The sequence below is a fragment of the Ziziphus jujuba genome, chromosome 10 (genome assembly GCF_031755915.1).
Source record: "Ziziphus jujuba cultivar Dongzao chromosome 10, ASM3175591v1".
NCBI lineage: Eukaryota > Viridiplantae > Streptophyta > Magnoliopsida > Rosales > Rhamnaceae > Ziziphus > Ziziphus jujuba.
This window is the reverse complement of record NC_083388.1, coordinates 15,319,035-15,338,665: the sequence shown is the minus strand read 5'-3', so window position 1 is coordinate 15,338,665 and position 19,631 is coordinate 15,319,035. Positions and strand designations below refer to the sequence as shown.

The following is a 19,631-nucleotide window of genomic DNA, read 5'->3' as shown; positions in this document are numbered from 1 at the left end:
ATTTTGGTTTAACTGATATGTCATTGTGTAGAGCTCATCGATACAAGTTTATAGACTAGTGGCATGTCAAATTCCAAATTACGGATAAAAAGTTATGGTTATAAAAAGTTTTAAATATCAGTTTTATATAAGTGTCTAAATCAGTTCTAATTTTTGTCTGTTAGTGACCCAAGACTCTATATAAATGTGTCAAGTGTGTCCAATAGGCAACAAAATCCCAAAATATCTATTTATCCCTTAAACACAAGAAACATCTCTCCAGATGCACGTATCGAACCCGCTTAATGCCCAACTGTGTCGCTATCATTTTCTCAATTTTAGCCACCCACATTACCCACCTCTGGATGACCACACTAGCCAAATTTCTAGCTAAACTGCCAATCGACGCACCGAGATCGACCGTTTGAAGCCAGAGCTGACCATTTAGCACTTTCGACTTTGTCCATTTTTCGACCATTCCAGGCTAGCCACACGCCCCTCCCCTCATTTTCGGACCTTCCGAATCAATTCCCATGCTCCATTTCTTAAGATTCCTAACCATTTGAGAGGTACATTAATGGGAGTTTTGGTTAAGTCTTACGACAAGTTTCCTGACTACCAGTGACACTTTTGGACTGAGATGAGCACACCATTGTATTTCTTATCTCTTAAACTTTTCATTTATATAAAGTTTGTGAATTTTGGATATCGTTTCATAATTTTTCCATTTTTGGATCAATTAGTTAAATATTGGATAAATTTTAAATCTATTTTGCTAAAATTGGTTAAAATTAAGTTTAGATTACTGTAATTAGATATTAATATGATCCATTGAAAGGTTTAATTTTGAAATATTGACCTTTGGATGGAAAGCACCAATTTGGGTACTGAATCCTAAGAGTACGCAATATAATTAGACCGCTTGGTATCCAATTTATATAATTTTATAATTGTATAAATTATTTTAAGATATAAAATTGTATAAATTATTTTAAGATATTTGATACATGTCAATGTTTTTGGTTTAGTTTTTTGAGCCTGAAAAATATTTTATTATATTATAGGCACTCGTGTTAAGCTTGAAGGCAATCTTGCAGGGAATCAGGAGTAACATTTACGGTACAATGAGTGGTTATATTTTTTTAAAATGTTTGACTATGCTAATATAATATATATTTATATATATATATATATATACATATATGTGGTTTGAATATTTTACGTATATATCATTTGATTGAAATGTTTATTTTGTACATATATGAATATCTGTTTTCACATATATGTGTTGCCATTTTATGTAACTTTTGACAATATTTTAAATGGTTTCCAATTCTATTGAGTTCATAATGGACTTGTGGATTATGTTAATTAAATATCTTGGTATTTGCATTGAGCTTTTTAACAATTTTAGAAAATAACTAATTTTGAGAAAGCAGATAGGAAATCATATGTTTTTAAACATGTTTAAGTGTTTTAAATTTTATTTGCTTAAAAATAGTTTATGGTGATATATATTTAACTGTGGTATTTATAGTTTTGATATAAAATGATGATTTGGAACTTTTGAAATATTTAAACAAATGAGAATTTGAATATTAAATTATGTTTTATGACACAGTATTGTTTAGAAAAGCATGATCTTATAAAGATTGTTTTATGGATACTGTATTGTTCATTTTTAGTTGATGTACCATATAATACCAGTGTCTTAGATCAGTAGTATATTATAGCTTGCAGATTTGCTACAATACATATAGTACACTAAGGGTCATGAGATTGGGTTCATCCCATAGGTTTATTATTGCCACAATACCTTTCATACATTAAGAGTCGTGAGGTTGGGTTCATCCTATAGGTTTATTATTGTCATGATACTTTCCGTACATTAAGAGTCATGAGGTTGGGTTCATCCCACAGATTTGTAGTGCCATATAGCCTTAAGACACTAAGGGTCGTCATGTGGGTTTTCCCACAGGTATTATTTCTTTTACTGTCCGGTGGTGTTCCGAGACGTCGTGCACCACTTGGCAGTGCTAGGTATATCGTATGGTATATTGTTTATATTTTTGGTTATATTATTGATACTTTTATGATATTTATGGTTTTTATTATAGTTTCATAATTATTTTGTAAAATTGTGTTTATTTTATTTTATGCTCAATATTTATATCATGATTAAAATAGTTTATAATATTTTAACGATCATTCATTTTATAGTATTTGATCATCGACTTTATGATATTGATTTGGGATACAAGTTTGAGTTTTATGAAATGATTTTTAAACGGGAAATCTTTCAAAAAAGTGAAACAAGAGGTCCTAAGAGAAAGTTTTATAGAAATAGAATATATTTTCCTATTATATTATGCTACATACTGAGATATCTTTATCTTATGTTTTATTTGTTTTCAAATTTGTTGCTCTAAGTCCAGGCAGTTAGCTAGCAGTCTATCTCTCATACCACTTGTTTCTTCGTGCTTTCCGAAACAATAGTAGTACCTATCTTTTTTTATTATCTTTATCTTTCTACACTTATTTATGTTTGTACTTTTAAATTTTACAAATACTTTTAAAATGCTCTGATCTAGATATTAGACACAGTATTGACTATATTATATATGTGTGATTATGGCCAGTAATATGATGGGCTGTAGTTATGGACCATGACTATGGATTTGTATGCTATTGTGGTTCTTATCTATATGTTGAGGTACTATTTGATATAGCAAGTGTTTAATTATCCATGTTTTAAGTGGGATTTCATTGGATATCCTCTAACGACTGTCCAATGGAACTTCACTAGACGGAACCACCCACAAGATCCTGTGAGGGTTCTCAGGGTGGGTCTTGTGATGTTGGTTTCAAACAAGGCACTAGCAAGCTACTTGGTTTTCAATCCCATATTGCCTCAATGTGGAACAAGGATGGTTCAAATATAATGATAGTCACTCTCATAATATCAAGACCTTTTTAGAACAGTTGGCTTTAGTGTTTGAAAGAATTTCAAAATTAAGCGTACTTAAGCAAAACTAATATAAAGATGGGTGACCTTCTAGAAGATTTGAGCAAAAAATCTCATACCAAGTGCAGTGGCTTAATTGATAACAATATCGATAGTGAGTGATAGGTTTACTAGTGTAGCGAGGATGTTACATTATGTTTATCTAACAATATCCCAACAAGTTTGAAAACACAAATTATTAAACCCATGTAAACTAGGAGCACTAATGTGATCCATCAAAAATACTGTGGCCTTAATCTCTTTTGAAAAGGGAAAAATCACAAGACTATTGTTCTTCTCTAATGAAAAAATCCTTAGAATAACCTCATAAATAATTGAGAAATCCATAGGCATGTCAATGAATTTATTTGCAATAAAGACTCATGAAACTAAACCACATGATCTTTAATCACCATTGCATCCCAAACAGAGAATCTTCAATTTGCATTGAAGATGTAAATTTCTTGGATTTGCTAATCTTGATCTATTTATGAAAAAAAAGAAAAAAAATAGGTATTTCTATCCCAATCCTAGAGTCATTTCCAATTTTTTAAAGCTAACTTAAGAGGCTTAAGTTTTGCACTAAAGATAAAAAAAAAAAAAAGGAGAATCTATGACCTTACTCAATCTAGAACCAAGTGGCGACTCATTGGCTGACTTCTACTCCTTCTAGTTCTTTTCTTTTTATAGTTCCTATTCTTGATATTGATATGGTAGTATATCAATGTTTAAATAGGGTTGTAGCTGTAAGGAATAATGCTTTGGACAAGGAAATGGTAAAGAATTTTATGCTCTTCGTAATGGACCTTCTATACGAGGTATCTTATTATATTGTCACCATGCATAATAAGAAAAATTCACTTACATGATCTTAGGTGGTCGAAAAAAAATGATTGTGTCATTCCTAACAATTGCATTTTCAAAAAAAGAAAAATGATTGCATCATCCTACATGAGTTGGTACCAATGCTAAAGGTCATGTATTCAAGTCCCCATGGATACACCTAGTTAGGGGATTTCTCTGGGTGAGAGAGAAGATGTAGATTTATTTCTTTATATGAGGGAGAATGATATAGGTGCATTACTTAACACACGGGTGTGCATATGTTGGGCTCCCGAATAGTGCCAAATTTAAGTTCTTAAGGTCTTCCGCATCATCTAGCTGGACCTATCCTCAAGATGTGGACCTAACTAAATGCGCAAAGGCTTTGGTGAGTGTGCTCTTAAACTTAATGTTAGGTGTTTGATATGAATTAATTGCGCTCAAAACAGTTGCAACTTTTAGGATTCAAGTGAGAAAGAATAATGTAGGCTCATTTCTCTAAGTGAAGGGAATGTTGTTGGTGCATTATTGAACCCATAGGTGAGCCTATATTGGGTCCTGAAGCAAGCCCAATTTAAGTCCATAATGTCTTCCCCATCATCTAGCCAGACCTACCTCGAAGATGGAGCCTAACTAAATGGGTAGACTTTAAAAAGTGCATTTTTGGACCTGGTCATGAATGATTTATAGGAATTGATTGCATCTTTTAAAATAATTGCAACTTTTAGGAGAAATGGTTGATTCCTTGTTCATCAACTTATCGTTCCTAACATTAATTTAGTTAGAACTTTTGCAAAATCTCTAGTGAACCAATAAGCCGTTACATATTCCCTTTAGTTTGTGTTGTTTGTTGGTTTTTGCACAAATATAATCATCAATCAAATTTATGGTGTATATTGTCTGTAGTCTTTTATTGATTTCAAAATGGAACACTATAGGTATAACTTTTTCTTTTCCCTTTTCCATGGTGATTCAAAAACTATAAGATTATTCTCGGAGAATAACAGTTGCATTGCTAGTAGTTTGTCTACTCGGATCTTGAAATGTTTTTATATCAAAATTAATTAAGATATCCAGAAAAATATATTATATGTCAAAATTGATGTAAGTTTACTACTATTCACTTCATACCTTTGTTATATAATTCAATTTAATCCAAAGGTACACTAATTAATTAATTTTCCTCAATGAAAATACGTTTTCTCGAGACACTCTAGTTGATAATAATTACTGATAATAATATTTAATTTATAGATTAAAAGCATGGTGATGTAATTCTCATCTCTAATTTATCAAAAAAATGGTAGGTTTTACTAGTTAATTTATTTCCACAAAAAGAAAAAAAAAATTGTATCATTCTATGAACAGCATAAACTCTGTTACAAATATGTACGCAAATAATTTTTGAAGTTATATTTTTAAGACGTTTCTTGGAAAATCAAAAATCTCTTCACCGCATTGAAATGTCTCCATTCCTAGAAGCTGCTTGTAAAGCATGTGAAATCAATACCTCGTGTAAAATATTAGATTAGGTATTACTCCATTAAACCTACAAAAGAATCTATCACTCTAAATAAGACCATAATAATACTCTATATTTTATTTTTGTGTATATCTATGCTGATGAAGTTGTACGTACACCTGACGTGTTAAAATACTATAGAATCAGTTTGAATATGTTATCCCCAATAAAAGGTTCTTCACATGGTGATTGGAAACAGTACCCCTCAAAAAGAAGAAGCAAGAATTTGATAAATTCATATGGCAGATGGAGATCAAGACGGTGTTTATAAACTTTTCTTACTTGTTAGGTCATACAAAACTAGCACCAACCTCTCTGCCCCTCCTGCACACGTGGCTTCCACTACTTTAGTCAAAACCCAACTTTCTCTCAAGAGGCCCAAATTCTGAGCCCCAGTCAAAATCGTCCAAGTGCGATTCATCTCCCACAATTATTTCTTTATTAATATATATATATATATATATAGATATATAAGGTTGACTTTATTTTTATGTTTGTTTTGTGGCTTTTCAATTTTGACCCATCGATGAAGGAAGAGGGTTAAATTCTACTTGGTCATTGATCCGTGGATTCATAGATCTTACAGGTATAAACATTCATAATTTCATTAATTTTGTTTGCGTTTTGGGTCGGGGTTTATACTGCCCATCTAACATGAATAAATCCAATCAATGATTATTAATTCCCCCTATCTATGCTAAATTAGATCTTGGGTATATTCACAAAAAAATAAATAAATAAATTAGATCTTGGGCATGTGAACGTGGGAGTGATATCACGTGTTTCTGACGAAACGGCACGTTAAAAAAAAAAAAAAAAAAAAAAAAAAAAAAAAGAAGAAGAAGAAGAAGCTGTCATTTATGAGTAAAACTTGCATACAACAGTAGTATAATGTTATTTTTACTATTTTCATTAATAATGTATCCACATAAATTGAATGATCTATAATTATTTATAATTTCATATAATAATAAAATAAAATATGTAAGTCCTATAAAATATTTATTGAGTAGCTATTTATGAATGAACAGTTATACCATATCATTTACATACTAGTTGAATATATATATATATATATATTTTTTTTTTTCTCATTTTACTATAGGGCATATCATGCTCTTCTACGTAACTAATAAGCATATACATCCAAAGTCGACTTGTACCTAGCAAGCTATAAAGCTTATATCTTTTAATGGATTATATATATATATATATATATATATATATATATATATATATATATATTTATAAGCATAAATGAAATTAAGTAATATTGTATTTCACTTAAGTCACAGCATAATTAAGTATAAGAGTACTCTTTCTTTTAAGAAACATGGAATCATGTGAGTATTCCATAATTGATGTGTTTGGAGCTAGTCTAAACCAAAGGTTCCAAGTCGTGAAAGCACTAAGTGAATATATGATGTAGTACCCCAGAAACTTGTACAATATAATGAATATGTATGTACCTTGTCGACCTGATTAGTTTGATTCTTCAAAGACTAAAAGCAAATCACACCATATGTTATCTTGAAGATGCATATAATGTTAGAATAATATATATTATTAATATAGTTGATCAATTTCTTACCAGGATATACTTTTGGTAATAATGATAGTGCGGGTATAAGAGATAAATAACTGCGCCATCGAAACTGATAGAGTCAATTTAGAAAGAGTAAGTCAATTTAGAAGAGTACGTTTGGCGAACCAAACTAATAAAAATTCTTCGGTAAGCCAAATGAGGAGGAAATTATATATATATATATATATATATATATAAAAACATATATAACAAGGCTTCTATCAATAAAACAATTCCTTGGTAAGCCAAATAAGGAGGAATCATATATATATATATATATAACTAGATTTTTATCAAGTCGGACTTAATAATTTTACCATTAATTTTTTTCAGCTTTTAAATTATTTTAAACGTTGAAATTTAAAATTTCAATTAATAATTTTTATATTACTATAAGATTTACTTTGTTCAAATAAAATTTAATACATCACAAGGTTCATATTTGATAATTTAATTTTAAGTCTTAGTTCATAATGTGATCTAAAAATTAATAATGGAATACCTGGTGCTAAAACTATCATGTCGATTGGAGTGAGCCAGACTAAATATATATATATATATATATCTAGAGAGAGAGAGAGAGAGAGAGAGAGTTAGGTTCATATTACAATGATATGATAGTTTTAACATCAAGTCTTCATTTATTAATCCTTGAATCACATTAAAAATTTAAATTTAGAATTCAAAAAATGATCAAATATGAATTTAGTAATATGCTAAAAACTTTATTTGGGAAAAGTAAACTTTGTTAAAATCCAATAATTGTTTAATATAATTTTAAATTTCAGCCCTTATTACAATTCAATTGTTAAAAACTAAAGTTTTGACATTAATATTTAATTAAATTTCTAATTTAAGTCTAACCATATATATATATATATATGCATAACAAACCTTTTAAAAGCTATCTTCTATATTATCTTAGAAAATATGCGGACTTGGCAAATGCTATTGATGGCATCTCTATTAATATTTAAAAAAATTAAAACTTAGTAAAATATATGATAATCCTTAACATTTATCATGTCACTATAACTTTCAATGTAAATTAGGATCAAATTAGTAAATTTATATATAATTTTGATATGACCAAGACTTCATTACAACTTATGAAACAATAATTATCATGACAATGGCCACATAAATTTCAATCAACATTTAAAGTTAAATCGCGGCCAAGGTCACAGCCAATTTAGCAAGTGTCATACTTCCTTATATTTTCCTGTCCAGGTTCAAACTTGTAATAAACGGCACTGCTGATAATTAACAAAAAAAAAATTAAAATTAAATCAATTGCTAATAATAATTATTAATAAATCACACAGAGTTTGCAGATAAAGATCCTATCTACATAAACTTTTAAGGATCTAATTATATATCTCCACTAATTCAATGGGGGTAAGATTATTTTTGTCTCATTTTGGTTTCAAAAAATTCCAAATATAGATATTAACTAATAAGTATATAAACTAAAGCCATTTAATGCAACATTTATTTTCTTTGTTGAAAAATTGATGACTGCAATTTACCTATTAGAGATTTTTAATATTATTAAAATATGGGGGGAAAAATGTAATAAAACTTTGGTATGAATAATTTATCTTTTCGTTTTTCTAGATTTTGTTTAATTGAGGTTGCATTAATGAAATAAATCAAAGTTGAGGTTTAGGCTTAGAATAAAAACACCAACAATTTTTGGAAAAAAAAAATACTTTTTCAAATTTTTTCTTTATAAATTTAATTAATTATAAAATATATATCTTCAATCATTTTAATTCTACATATTGTTAAGTGAAAAAAAAATAATTTAATCTTCCTACAAATTTTTTTATAAGGATCTTTAAAAAAATCCTCCTACGAATAAGTTAATCATTTTTTCTAAAAATATATGTAATAATCTATTTTAAGCTTCTTTGTACCAATATTTTAGATCTAAATATAAGAAAATTAGAACATGAACAAATAGCATCCAGCCCACATTGTTTTGATAGCAAAAGCCACAAAAATATTAGAAGAATAAATATTGGCATGTACCTTACATCCAAAAAGTAAGGGATTGGTGGATATTGAAGCCATTTGTCATTTTGCATAAATGCTAATTATGATTGACTGTGCATAAAGGCAATGAATTACAATTGAAAAACAATTTTACAATTAATCCTATAAAACAGTGTTAATTTCTAAATTATATATGGAGTAATTCATATTTATCAATGCAGATACTTTTAGAGCTCAAAGATTTGTCCTTAATTGAATCAAGCTGGAAACTAAAGAGCCTCAATTGCAAACAAAATTTTTTGAAAGGTCTCAATTGAATTATCAAGATATAAGAGGATATATAACAAAGTATATATTTATTAATCCCATGATAATTAAAGTACTTGTCTAGCGTTAGTTCGAGCAGTAACAAATCATTCTTTTTTTCTTTCCCTCTCCTTTGAAAACTTGATAGCCTAAAAGGAAATAATTTAATCTCAGTTTGACTACTCACTTTAATTTTCAAACAGTATTTTAATGAATTGTACAATTAAATTTTCATATAATATTGTAACATCCAAGAGGACCAAGACCCAACTTTGTTTTGTTTTTCCAATTGTCACCTCAAAATGGTATATGTCTGCACCTAATTCCTGGTTGCAGTATATATATTTTCCTCAAGTTGCAGAGGAGGATTGTTCTATTTTTGGAAACAATTCTAATTTCTCAAACCCACGTCCTACCTATAAATCTCATATTAAATCTTTTCTAAAAAGTGCAAAACCCACGTCTTAATTAAAAGTCCAACGATTTTCTCTAATCCAAATTCTAATTCTCTTGCAATTTCTATAACTTTATAATGGCAACTCACCTACAAAACAACGACTTGACCAATTGATAATTAAAAAAATAAGGTATACCCGATTTTTCCACTAGTTCTTTTCCATTTTTTCGTTTCCTATTTTCCAAACCCATTTGATATTTCTGCCTTATTTTCGCCATCAAATTTAGCCTACGTGTTTTCTTGCATTCAACTTATCCAAGTTCGGCCAAAAGCCATAAAATAAGAATTCTGCTTTCTTCAACTTCGTGTCTTTTAAAACATGTTCACAATGTCAAATTAAGCACTCTTTAATTTCTATATTCTATAAGGTTTATATAAAGATTTTGTACAAATTTATTTATCTACTTGTTATTCAAACTTTATAGCTAATATACTTAACTTAGACTTCCATCCCCTGCAACTCCACTCAGCTTTTTGTATAGGAATCATATATATCGACACAAATGGAGGTGTGAACTTGAAATTAACCTATAGCTTAAGCTTTGTTTAGGAGGAGAAGAAAAGGGCTCTCTGTCCTCTCCGTTTGGTTCATTTCCTTTGTTACCAAGGTACCCATACACGTTTTTGTATTTATTTAATGTTTTTTGCTTGAACAAGTTACCCATACACATGATCTCTCCGTTTGTCCTCTTTTTTGTTTACATTATCAATTAGTAACGCATTGATTTTCGTTTTTCAGTTTGGTATTTATGTGTTTTTTTTTTTGTTTTTTTTCCGGTTGTTTTTTGTTTTCATTCTAGCTGATAGTAACAACTAAGATTTGAAATAGGTAAATTATACACAATCGTGTAGACCAAAAAAAAAAAAAAAAAAAAAAAAAAAAAACAAGAACTCATTAGTTTTGTTTTGTTTTGTTTTCTTAATAGTGCGTCCGAGTTTTGAACTTCTTAACTAGAACGGATATTATGGCCCTATTTGGGAACTGGGTTTGACAAAGTTTAAGTTGATAAAAAATAAAATAAAATTATATAATAAGTCTGTCTTCAATATATAATTTATGGGGATCTGGACCACTTGTATCATATTAGTATCTATTTTATTAAAAATATTATGTTAATTTGCAGAGTCTACGAGAGATTTTGATTGGTTTATGGGTCAGGTTAATGAGAGAACGAGTAAGCAATTGGGCAACATATATATATTGAACAGCTAGCTAGCTAGCAGTGCCAAAAACGCAGGGTTAGCCATTTTCTGCGGCATCAAAGCTGGCTTTTAAATGGTGTCTTAAGGGTGGAAAATGTATCATGAGAAGTAGTCACGACTTAGTGATTGTTACGCGTTCAAATATATAAACTATTCCTTAAAAAAATAAATAAATAAATAAATAAATATTTTCTAGACTGAATTACAAAAGAAACGTTTACCCCATGTGACCCTTTTGCATTTTCTCATGCCCTGCTTCTTTCCTACACTTTGAGCTATATACCTTTTTCTCTCTTCCTATATATAAATACATACAACCATAATTATTCCTTCCTCGTCACCAATTCCATAAACTCTCTCCAAAAGCTAGCTTTCTTTTTCTCAACCAAGAGTTGGTGATGATCATCAACTTTTTTCGTTTGTGTCACTAAATTAACCTATTGGTTTTGTGCTTATTTTTTGTGTAGTTGGCTTGGTAAGTTTCAATCCTTCAAAAAAGTATACTTTCAATTTTATTTTTTTTGGTGGTTTTTAGATTTCTAAATTGTTTGGAATTGAACACTTTTTTTTTTTTTTTTTTGGTAGGTTTGAAATTATTCTCTACATCAACTTTCTCAAGCTTCAAAAACAGGATGGGTTTGGTACGAAATCCGAATTTGCGTGGTGGGGATTACTTGGAAGGAATGCTTAATGACTATGTAGCTGGAGGGAAAGCCAAATTGAAGGTTAATAAAAGTGCTCCGTCTAGGCTTGTCATGGCTCTTACTTGTCTCCAATTTGCTTTCGCAGTTTACGCAACGTTCCTTCTCTACTACATGGGTCCGGCGATAGATTTACGTACCAAACCAGACTTCTCATGGGCTACAAAAATAGCTCAGCAATGGAAGAATCACTTCATCATACCACCACATGTTCTTAGTCATTACCAAGAATCTGCCAACTCTCTTGTTCAGGCTGAAAATTTCCCAATCACACCGTCCCAAGTTTGCGAACACGAAAACATCGATTTCGTGCAGAAGAAATCCAATGATGCACAGATGATCAAGTTAAAAACAGAACTTTACAAAGAAGTATTGGATTTTCAATCCAAATCTTTTGGTACAGAGACTCTGCCTCAGCTTATGGCAATGAAATCCAAATGGGATTTGAAAAATCCGACCAAACCGAAAGTCACCGTGATCCTAAACCATTTCAAAAGGAAAACTCTCTGTGCTCAGCTTGATTCATTGCTTCATCAAACACTTCCATTCCACCATGTTTGGGTGCTCTCTTTTGGCAGCCCAAATGAGCGCTCTCTGAAAAGAATTGTAGATAGCTACAATGATTCTAGAATCAGTTTTGTAAGTTCAAGCTATGATTTCAAATACTATGGAAGGTTCCAAATGGCTTTGCAAACCGAAGCCGATCTTGTATACATACTCGATGATGATATGATTCCAGGGAAGAAAATGCTTCAGATTTTGTCACATGTAGCAGGAACAGAGAAGTATGGCAATGCAGTGTTGGGAAGTATTGGTAGGATTTTGCCATTTAGGCAAAAGGACTTTACTTTCCCAAGCTATAGAAAGTTGAGGTCCAAAGAAGCTGGTCTTTACTTGCCTGATCCTGCTTATGATATCACAGTTGATAAAATTGTGCAGGTTGATTTTCTTTCAAGCTCTTGGTTCTTGTCTGCTGAGCTTGTTAAGACTCTTTTCATTGAGACTCCTTTTACTTTTGCCACTGGTGAAGATCTGCACCTTAGGTAATGAAAATCTCTCTCTGCTACATATTTTTTTTGGGTAATTTATTTATTTATTTATTTTACTATGTTTCATGAAAATGAATTGATATTTTCATGGCAGTGAAAGTAGAAGGTTTAATTTTTTATTTATTTATTTATAATGAATTTTGGTTTATTTCTGTGTAACTAGGATTTTTTTATTATTTTTAAAATGTTACCAAGAATGGTACACTACTTTTTACCATGGAGTTTGTCTCTGATTCTATGATCCTAACTTGACAATTAGAGAATTTATTTTGGGCTACTGGTTGAATATAAAACTATAAATGCGTACATATATAAAAACTTTATAAATTAGCATTGGTAGTTTGGAGTTGGACTTTGTAGATAATCTTCAGTAGAAAAATGGACTTGGCAAGCTTACTTCGCTGTAATTGGTGTAGGGACAAAGTAAGATGGACCAGGAAAGCATTTTAGTAATTTTGCCCCTCAATTCGGATTTTATAATTAATAAAATTAATCAATTTTTTATGCAAGGAATCTTTTTGGGATAACCCTCATTTCATTATTTGTAGTGATCAACTTTTCTTAATAATTTTCTTACAGAGAAAAATTAGATAATATTAAAAAACTATTTTAATATCTCAAATCAAAGGGTATTTTGATCTAACATTCCCTTCTCACAGTTTCCACTAATTTCATTTTTTCTCTGCACCCACTAACCTGTTTGTCTGTTTCATATATTTGCTTCCACCTCATACATATTCAATTTTTTTTTTCTCTACTTTCTTGGAACAAGTAATTCTACTTTTTAAGATTCCCTGTAGCACTATCTGCATATTATTGAATCTTTACATCCTCCATAGGAAGTAATTTATAGACCAAAAAGTTTTATACCAAACCTGCACAATTGCACCATTATTGATATCTTAGATCATAAAAAAGATTTTTAAAATCAACATTGAATAAATGGATAAATATTATTTATCATCACCATTCCAGTGGTGAAAAGCCAGAACATTTTAGATTATGTTTGTTTCTAATACTAATTGAGATATGGCTAATCATATAGTTACCATTTTTGGTCCCCAAAAAAATATGCAGCTATCAGCTACAGAAGTACAGAAATGCTGGTTCATTTGTTCTACCAGTTGATCCAATTGACAAAGAAACTTGGGGTGACAGTGAACATAGGCTCGCTTATGTGTCCGAAACCACTGTGATTTTCAAAGACATTGTTCAAGTCAGGGATGATCAATGGTGGAAAGCACTTTCAACTGGTTACATAACTCAATGGGCTGCAATGCATCCTCAAAAAATTGATGCCCTTTTCTATGCCCACTCTGTTGATGAAGTTAAAGCACTTGCACCTCTTCTTGAAAAATTCAGGTCCACAGTTGGGAAAAAGGCCTACATTACAGTCCCCGGAGGCAATTTTTGCCCCTGTGAAGATGCTGCAACTGCTCTCAAATGGCCTAAGTTGGTTTGCAGGGAAAGAAGGTTTAAGATATTTGATCTAGCTATTCGAGCTCTATCGGGAATTTCAAACTCTGAAGTTCCAGTTGTTCAAGCGGTTTATGCTAGCATGAAGGGCTTGATCAAAATTCATAACCCAAGTTTGGTGATCACCGTGTCTGACATTGATAGTAATGTGAAGAAAGCTTTGAAAATGGCAATAGAGGCTAACAGCAGTGGTACTACATTGGTTCTTTTACCTAGGCCTTCTATTTCTAAGGTTCTTTGGATGGCTGATCTTAGAGCAACGGCATTGCCAAGTAAGATATAAATCATTTCTTACTCATTTTTTAGAATTTTCACATAGAATATAATTTCCACGTAATTATCAATCCGAAAGTATTAAGCGCGAACTGCTATAAATGGTTCTAACTCTACGGAGACAAACATAACATTTAAAAAATTCAGCAAGAGTATAAAGTTTGAGCTTTTCAGACACCATTAGATAGCTATAGTGATGAGAGCAAAAAGAATAATGAGAATTTTCCTTTTAGAATATCAAATTATTCTACTATTTTACAGTAAGTGTGTCAACAGTTGTCAAATCTGATAGGCAATGAGGTGTTAGATTTAGCAAATCTATAAAGCAGAATTCATGGGACAGTTTTATATTTAAAAACCATTGTTAATATGTTTGTGCAGCTCTGAGTGCGAATCCTACTGTGCATTTTTTCAAAATCATTATTCAGGCTTTTTTTCTTTTTTTCCTTTTTTTTTTTTTTTGGTTCCTGACTAACCAGACCAGTTTGATTGTTGCCCGCAGATTGGAACAGAATGAGGATTTCTATCAACATAATCACTCAAAACCGCGCTCAATCGCTAACCAGGCTGCTTAAGTCTCTTACCAATGCCTACTATCTTGGAGATGAAATTCCCATTAGCTTTAACGTGGATAGCAAAGTTGATGAGGCAACTATTAGACTACTAAACTCATTTGAGTGGCCTCATGGACCCAAAACTCTGAGGAGGAGAATCATTCAAGGTGGACTAATTCGAGCTGTCAGCGAGAGTTGGTATCCATCTTCTGATGACGATTATGGACTCCTACTTGAAGATGATATCGAAGTCTCTCCGTATTACTATCTATGGATCAAATATGCTCTTTTGGCCTATCATTATGACCCTCAAATTTCTCTACCGGAACTCTCATCCATCTCACTTTACACACCAAGGCTAGTTGAAGTAGTGAAAGAGAGGCCTAAATGGAATGCCACTGAATTCTTCAAAAAAATCCATCCAAACACACCTTATCTCCATCAATTACCCTGCAGTTGGGGAGCTGTTTTCTTCCCCAAGCAATGGAGAGAATTCTATGTCTATATGAACATGAGGTTCACCGAAGATGCAAAGGCCAACCCGGTTCAAATTCCCAAATCCAGAACAAATGGATGGCAAGCCTCTTGGAAAAAGTTCTTGATTGACATGATGTATCTCAGAGGCTATGTAAGTCTGTATCCAAACTTCCCCAACCAGGCAAGCTTTTCGACGAATCATATGGAACCAGGGGCTCATATCAGCGCAAAGGACAATGTTGTGAGGCATGACAAGTCGGATTTCGAAGTTCCATTGGTGAAAGAAGACTTCAGGAATTTCTTGCCTGGGGGGAAATTGCCTCCTGCTTCAAGGCTTCCATCTTTGAACCTCTTCAACCAGCCAGTTTCTCTCAAAGGACTTAAATCTGCCGGAGCCAAGTTGGGTCAGGATGTTCTTGAATGCAACAATGTCACTGAGATTGTAACTGTTGATCATGAAACAGGTCTTCCAAAGAGCTGTGCAAGATTCTGATAAATGATGACAAAAAAAAAAAAAATGATGTTGTTCTTGTTATTCATTATTCTTTTCTTCTTTAGAAAAATAATTTGTTTAAAAATGTAATTCTTGAATTTGTGTGGAAGATGGGGTTGGTGCTGAATTTAATCATTGGATTGAGAGTGGAGGGAATAGTGGGAAATTTATGGAATGGAATGGTGGTCCAAAATAATGTGAATGAGAGGATACCAAATGATTGAGGAATTGTGATTATGTTATTTAATTGTTTAATGCATATTGTAGCCAGAAGTGGCTCTCATTTTTTTTTTTTAAAGGAAAAATAAAAGATTATTTCTTTGATCTCTCACTTTGTCTCATTGTAGAAAAAGTTAATCAAATTAGGGTGATTTGTTAGCCAAAGAAAATCAACCAATCTTGCCTTGCCAGAGATGCTTGTTTTCTTTGTGATCATAATCAATTGTTGTTGGACAAATGTCCCTTTAGTTAACGAGGAATTGAGAGGACTTCAAAAAATACAAAATAAAACATGAGGATCAAAGATGAAACGGATGAACGAATCAACTGCTTTGAGACTTCTTTATTGTTTAGCTCCCTCTATTTTGGATTTTTGTTTTGTATTTATTTATTTATTTATTTTTTTGGGGTACAAATACATTTCTATTCCGAAAAATTATACTTTGGACCCTTTACATTTTTTCTTTTTTTGTTTTATTTTAGCCCCTTTTTTTTTTTTTTATTACAGGGGAAAAGGAGAAAAAAGAACTACATCAGAATACCACGAGAAGCAAGGCTTTCCATACAATCCAGGGCAAGTAAATGAAAAACGTCTTTAGGGAGAGAATACACAATGTGCAAGTCAAGACTAAGATTGAGGATCAGGTTAGCTAAACCATCTATTGCATTCATGGAAAATATATCTGATGAAATAGTTAGGATTCTTGTTCAACACCATCTGACAGTTATGCACGATGTCAAAGCAGGGATGCAGCTTGATCCCATTGAAATCCAGGAAACAACCATGAAGAACTCCAGCTCAATTTCAACATATTGAAAATTTCTTTCTTGAACCAACTTCAAGCCAAGCAAAAAACACCATAACAAAGCTAAAATGAAGTCAGAAGAGCCCAGATTAGCAGCAAACCCAGTAAGCCAATTACCTTGAGAATCTCTAACCAATCCACCACCTCTATAACACACTTTAATCTTGCTCCTTAAGTCGTGCATAATTAAAGTGGCTACCATTTACTTATTTACAATAAATGCAAAATTTTAAAAATTTTCATAAATAAATTAAAATTGCGATGCAAGTCTCATATATTAAAAGCAACATAATATTTTCAAAATTAAACCATCAAGTAACTTAAACAATTTAAAACGTAAATAATCAAATGTTTAACCTAATTAAAAATTTTAGACAATTAAAATAGAAGTTCAAATTAAAGCAACATTATTTCTTAACACAAAGTCATTAAGTAGTTCTCAATTGTTGTCAAGATGCTCCCTAAGACATACCAAGATGAACAAATAAGGGGTATTGATTGTCATTTTCCCAAAAAAAAAAAAGAAAAAAGAAAAAGCAACGATTGAAAAACCGAGTTTACAAGTAAACTAGCTATAAAAATAAACATGCATATGCCTACCATGCAAACATGTATAAAGCAAGCAACATAATTCTTATAATGATGCATATGTCAAAAAAGTAACATACTTGCAACTTGATTCATAACATAATACAATACCATATGCATAAGACATAACAAAACATATAATGTTTATATTGCTTATAATATATATTTATCGAATAGATCATAACATAATTACTTATTGGATTATTAAGTTTATAACTTAGTCTATGTTATATGTAAAATAATATATGCATGATTGGTATTAAAATATGTAAATTTCATAATGTATAAAACATATATTCCATAGCATCTGCATCAAAACTTATATATATTAACATATAATTTATCAAATAAATCATAATATACTTAATTTTATTAGGTGTCATATCATAGAGCATATGGAACTTAAAAGTTAGATTTTTTATAAGGTATAAAATACCAATTTATCATATCATATCATAAAGTGCAAAACACCCAGGTATTTAGGTCATATTTTTATCATAATATACATGACTTTTCATTCTTAGATACAAAGCACCATGGTCATTCATAACCAATTTAGATAATGATACTGGAACTTCATGTTTTGTACTCAATTCATTTTTAACTTATTAACATATCATAATGTCATATCAGACATTTACAAATGGTAACAATAGATAATGCAATCAATCATGTATATTTCTTACCATTATAATATCATATTTCATACATATTTATGTAAACATTAGTGTAACACCCCATCCCAAAGTACAACAGAAATTTTCCAACTTTGACTGTTGACCGTTGACTTTGACTTTGATCGTTGATCGAAAGGGTCAAAAGTTGATTTTTTGACCCGATTGGAATTCTAGGTTGACTGAGGTACTGTTACGAAGTACACGTTGGTACGAGTTCGTAGACTAGTAGCACGTTGAAAACGGAGCTACGGTTTGAAAGTTATGAGCAAAACAAGTTGAGGTCCAAACTATCCAAGGGGTGCCGGAGTTGAATTTTTATTTATGGGGAAGTGAGCTTTGACTCATGCATGGTTGTGAAGTGCTCATCGATACGAGTTCACAGACTAGCGGCACGCTTAAAACAGACATCCGGTTAAAAAGTTATGGACGCGTGAAGTTTGTCGGATACCGTAATATTTTAATGTTTTTGAGTCAATGAACAGTGAAATACCACGTGTCGTCACCTGATTGGTCCACGTGGATGAACAGTGTCACCACTGCGGCTTTTATTTGACAAAAATCTCGGGGAAGAGAGAGAAAGAGAGAGAGGAGAGAGAGAGGGAGAGAGAAACCGACCGGCCGCCGGAATCTTCAAATTTTTTGGCCGATTCTCGTTACATGCACCGGCCAGATGGAAGCCTCTCCCCATTTCCGGCCAAACCCCAAAATTTCACGGCCGTTGGTCGCTGGACGCGCCCGAATCGAGGCGGCGAAGTTCGGCGGCGATTTTCCTCTCCACCGCAGGCCACCGCCATTTGACCCCTTTCCGGCCATTTTCAGGCCACACGCACCAGCCACCCCTCATCACCTCCTCAAGTCCGGCCTACCCACCAAATTTCACGGCCACCGGACCTCCGACGTACCGGGATCGGAGCGTTTTCCGGCAAGGGGCCGAAAATCTTCAAACCCCGATTTCTCCGCCGTCCGGCCTTCGTTTGCCTCACTGCCGGTCCCGTTGGAACCCTCTCCCCTCGATCTACAAAACCGCCAAAAATCTCAGCCAACGGCCACCACACGCGCCGCCGCCGGCGATGGTTGCCGGTGACCGAGGCAACTCACCGGAAGTTACTGTTCCGGCGAGTACCCAGTCGCACCGCCGGTCCTTGTCCACTGTTTCCAACCTCCTAAATCTAAATCCGGCCTCCTTTTCCGCCAATTCGCGATGGTTTGGGAGAATTACGGAGTCGAATCCCAAAAGCTTTTCGGCGAGATTCCGACCCCCTCGGGACGATCTCCAGAAAGTAAGATCGAATCCGTGATCCTCGTTCCACGAGCTTCGATTCTGTATATTATTCGACCATTTTGGTTAACGTTTATGTTTGACCCCCCAGATACCGGGTATTATTTATCCGAATAAAATATTAATTTATTTGACTGTGTGTGAATTGTGTTCTAGGAGCACC

The 19,631-nt window shown here is 32.3% G+C and overlaps 1 protein-coding gene across 2 annotated transcripts; it reads left to right on the top strand.

Moving 5' to 3' along the window:
* Positions 1-10,022: 10,022 nt before the first annotated feature.
* On the top strand, positions 10,023-16,201 carry LOC107411353 (uncharacterized). 2 transcript variants are annotated; one of them, XM_048467995.2, is made up of 4 exons: positions 10,023-10,281; positions 11,462-12,620; positions 13,704-14,374; positions 14,878-16,201. In XM_048467995.2, exons 2-4 carry the CDS (start codon positions 11,509-11,511, stop codon positions 15,897-15,899), a joined length of 2,805 nt encoding a protein of 934 aa, XP_048323952.2. In that variant the 5' UTR covers positions 10,023-10,281; positions 11,462-11,508; the 3' UTR covers positions 15,900-16,201. The 2 variants fall into 2 exon arrangements, with proteins under 2 accessions (XP_048323952.2, XP_048323953.2); XM_048467996.2 differs by lacking the exon at positions 10,023-10,281 and adding an exon at positions 10,875-11,351.
* Positions 16,202-19,631: the final 3,430 nt, after the last annotated feature.

Excerpts from the sequence above, each read along its gene's own strand:
- LOC107411353 (XM_048467995.2), top strand. The coding sequence starts at position 11,509 with ATGGGTTTGGTACGAAATCCGAATTTGCGTGGTGGGGATTACTTGGAA. Across the intron at positions 12,621-13,703 it reads GGTGAAGATCTGCACCTTAG|CTATCAGCTACAGAAGTACA; the intron begins GTAATGAAAATC and ends AAAAATATGCAG. Across the intron at positions 14,375-14,877 it reads TAGAGCAACGGCATTGCCAA|ATTGGAACAGAATGAGGATT; the intron begins GTAAGATATAAA and ends TGTTGCCCGCAG.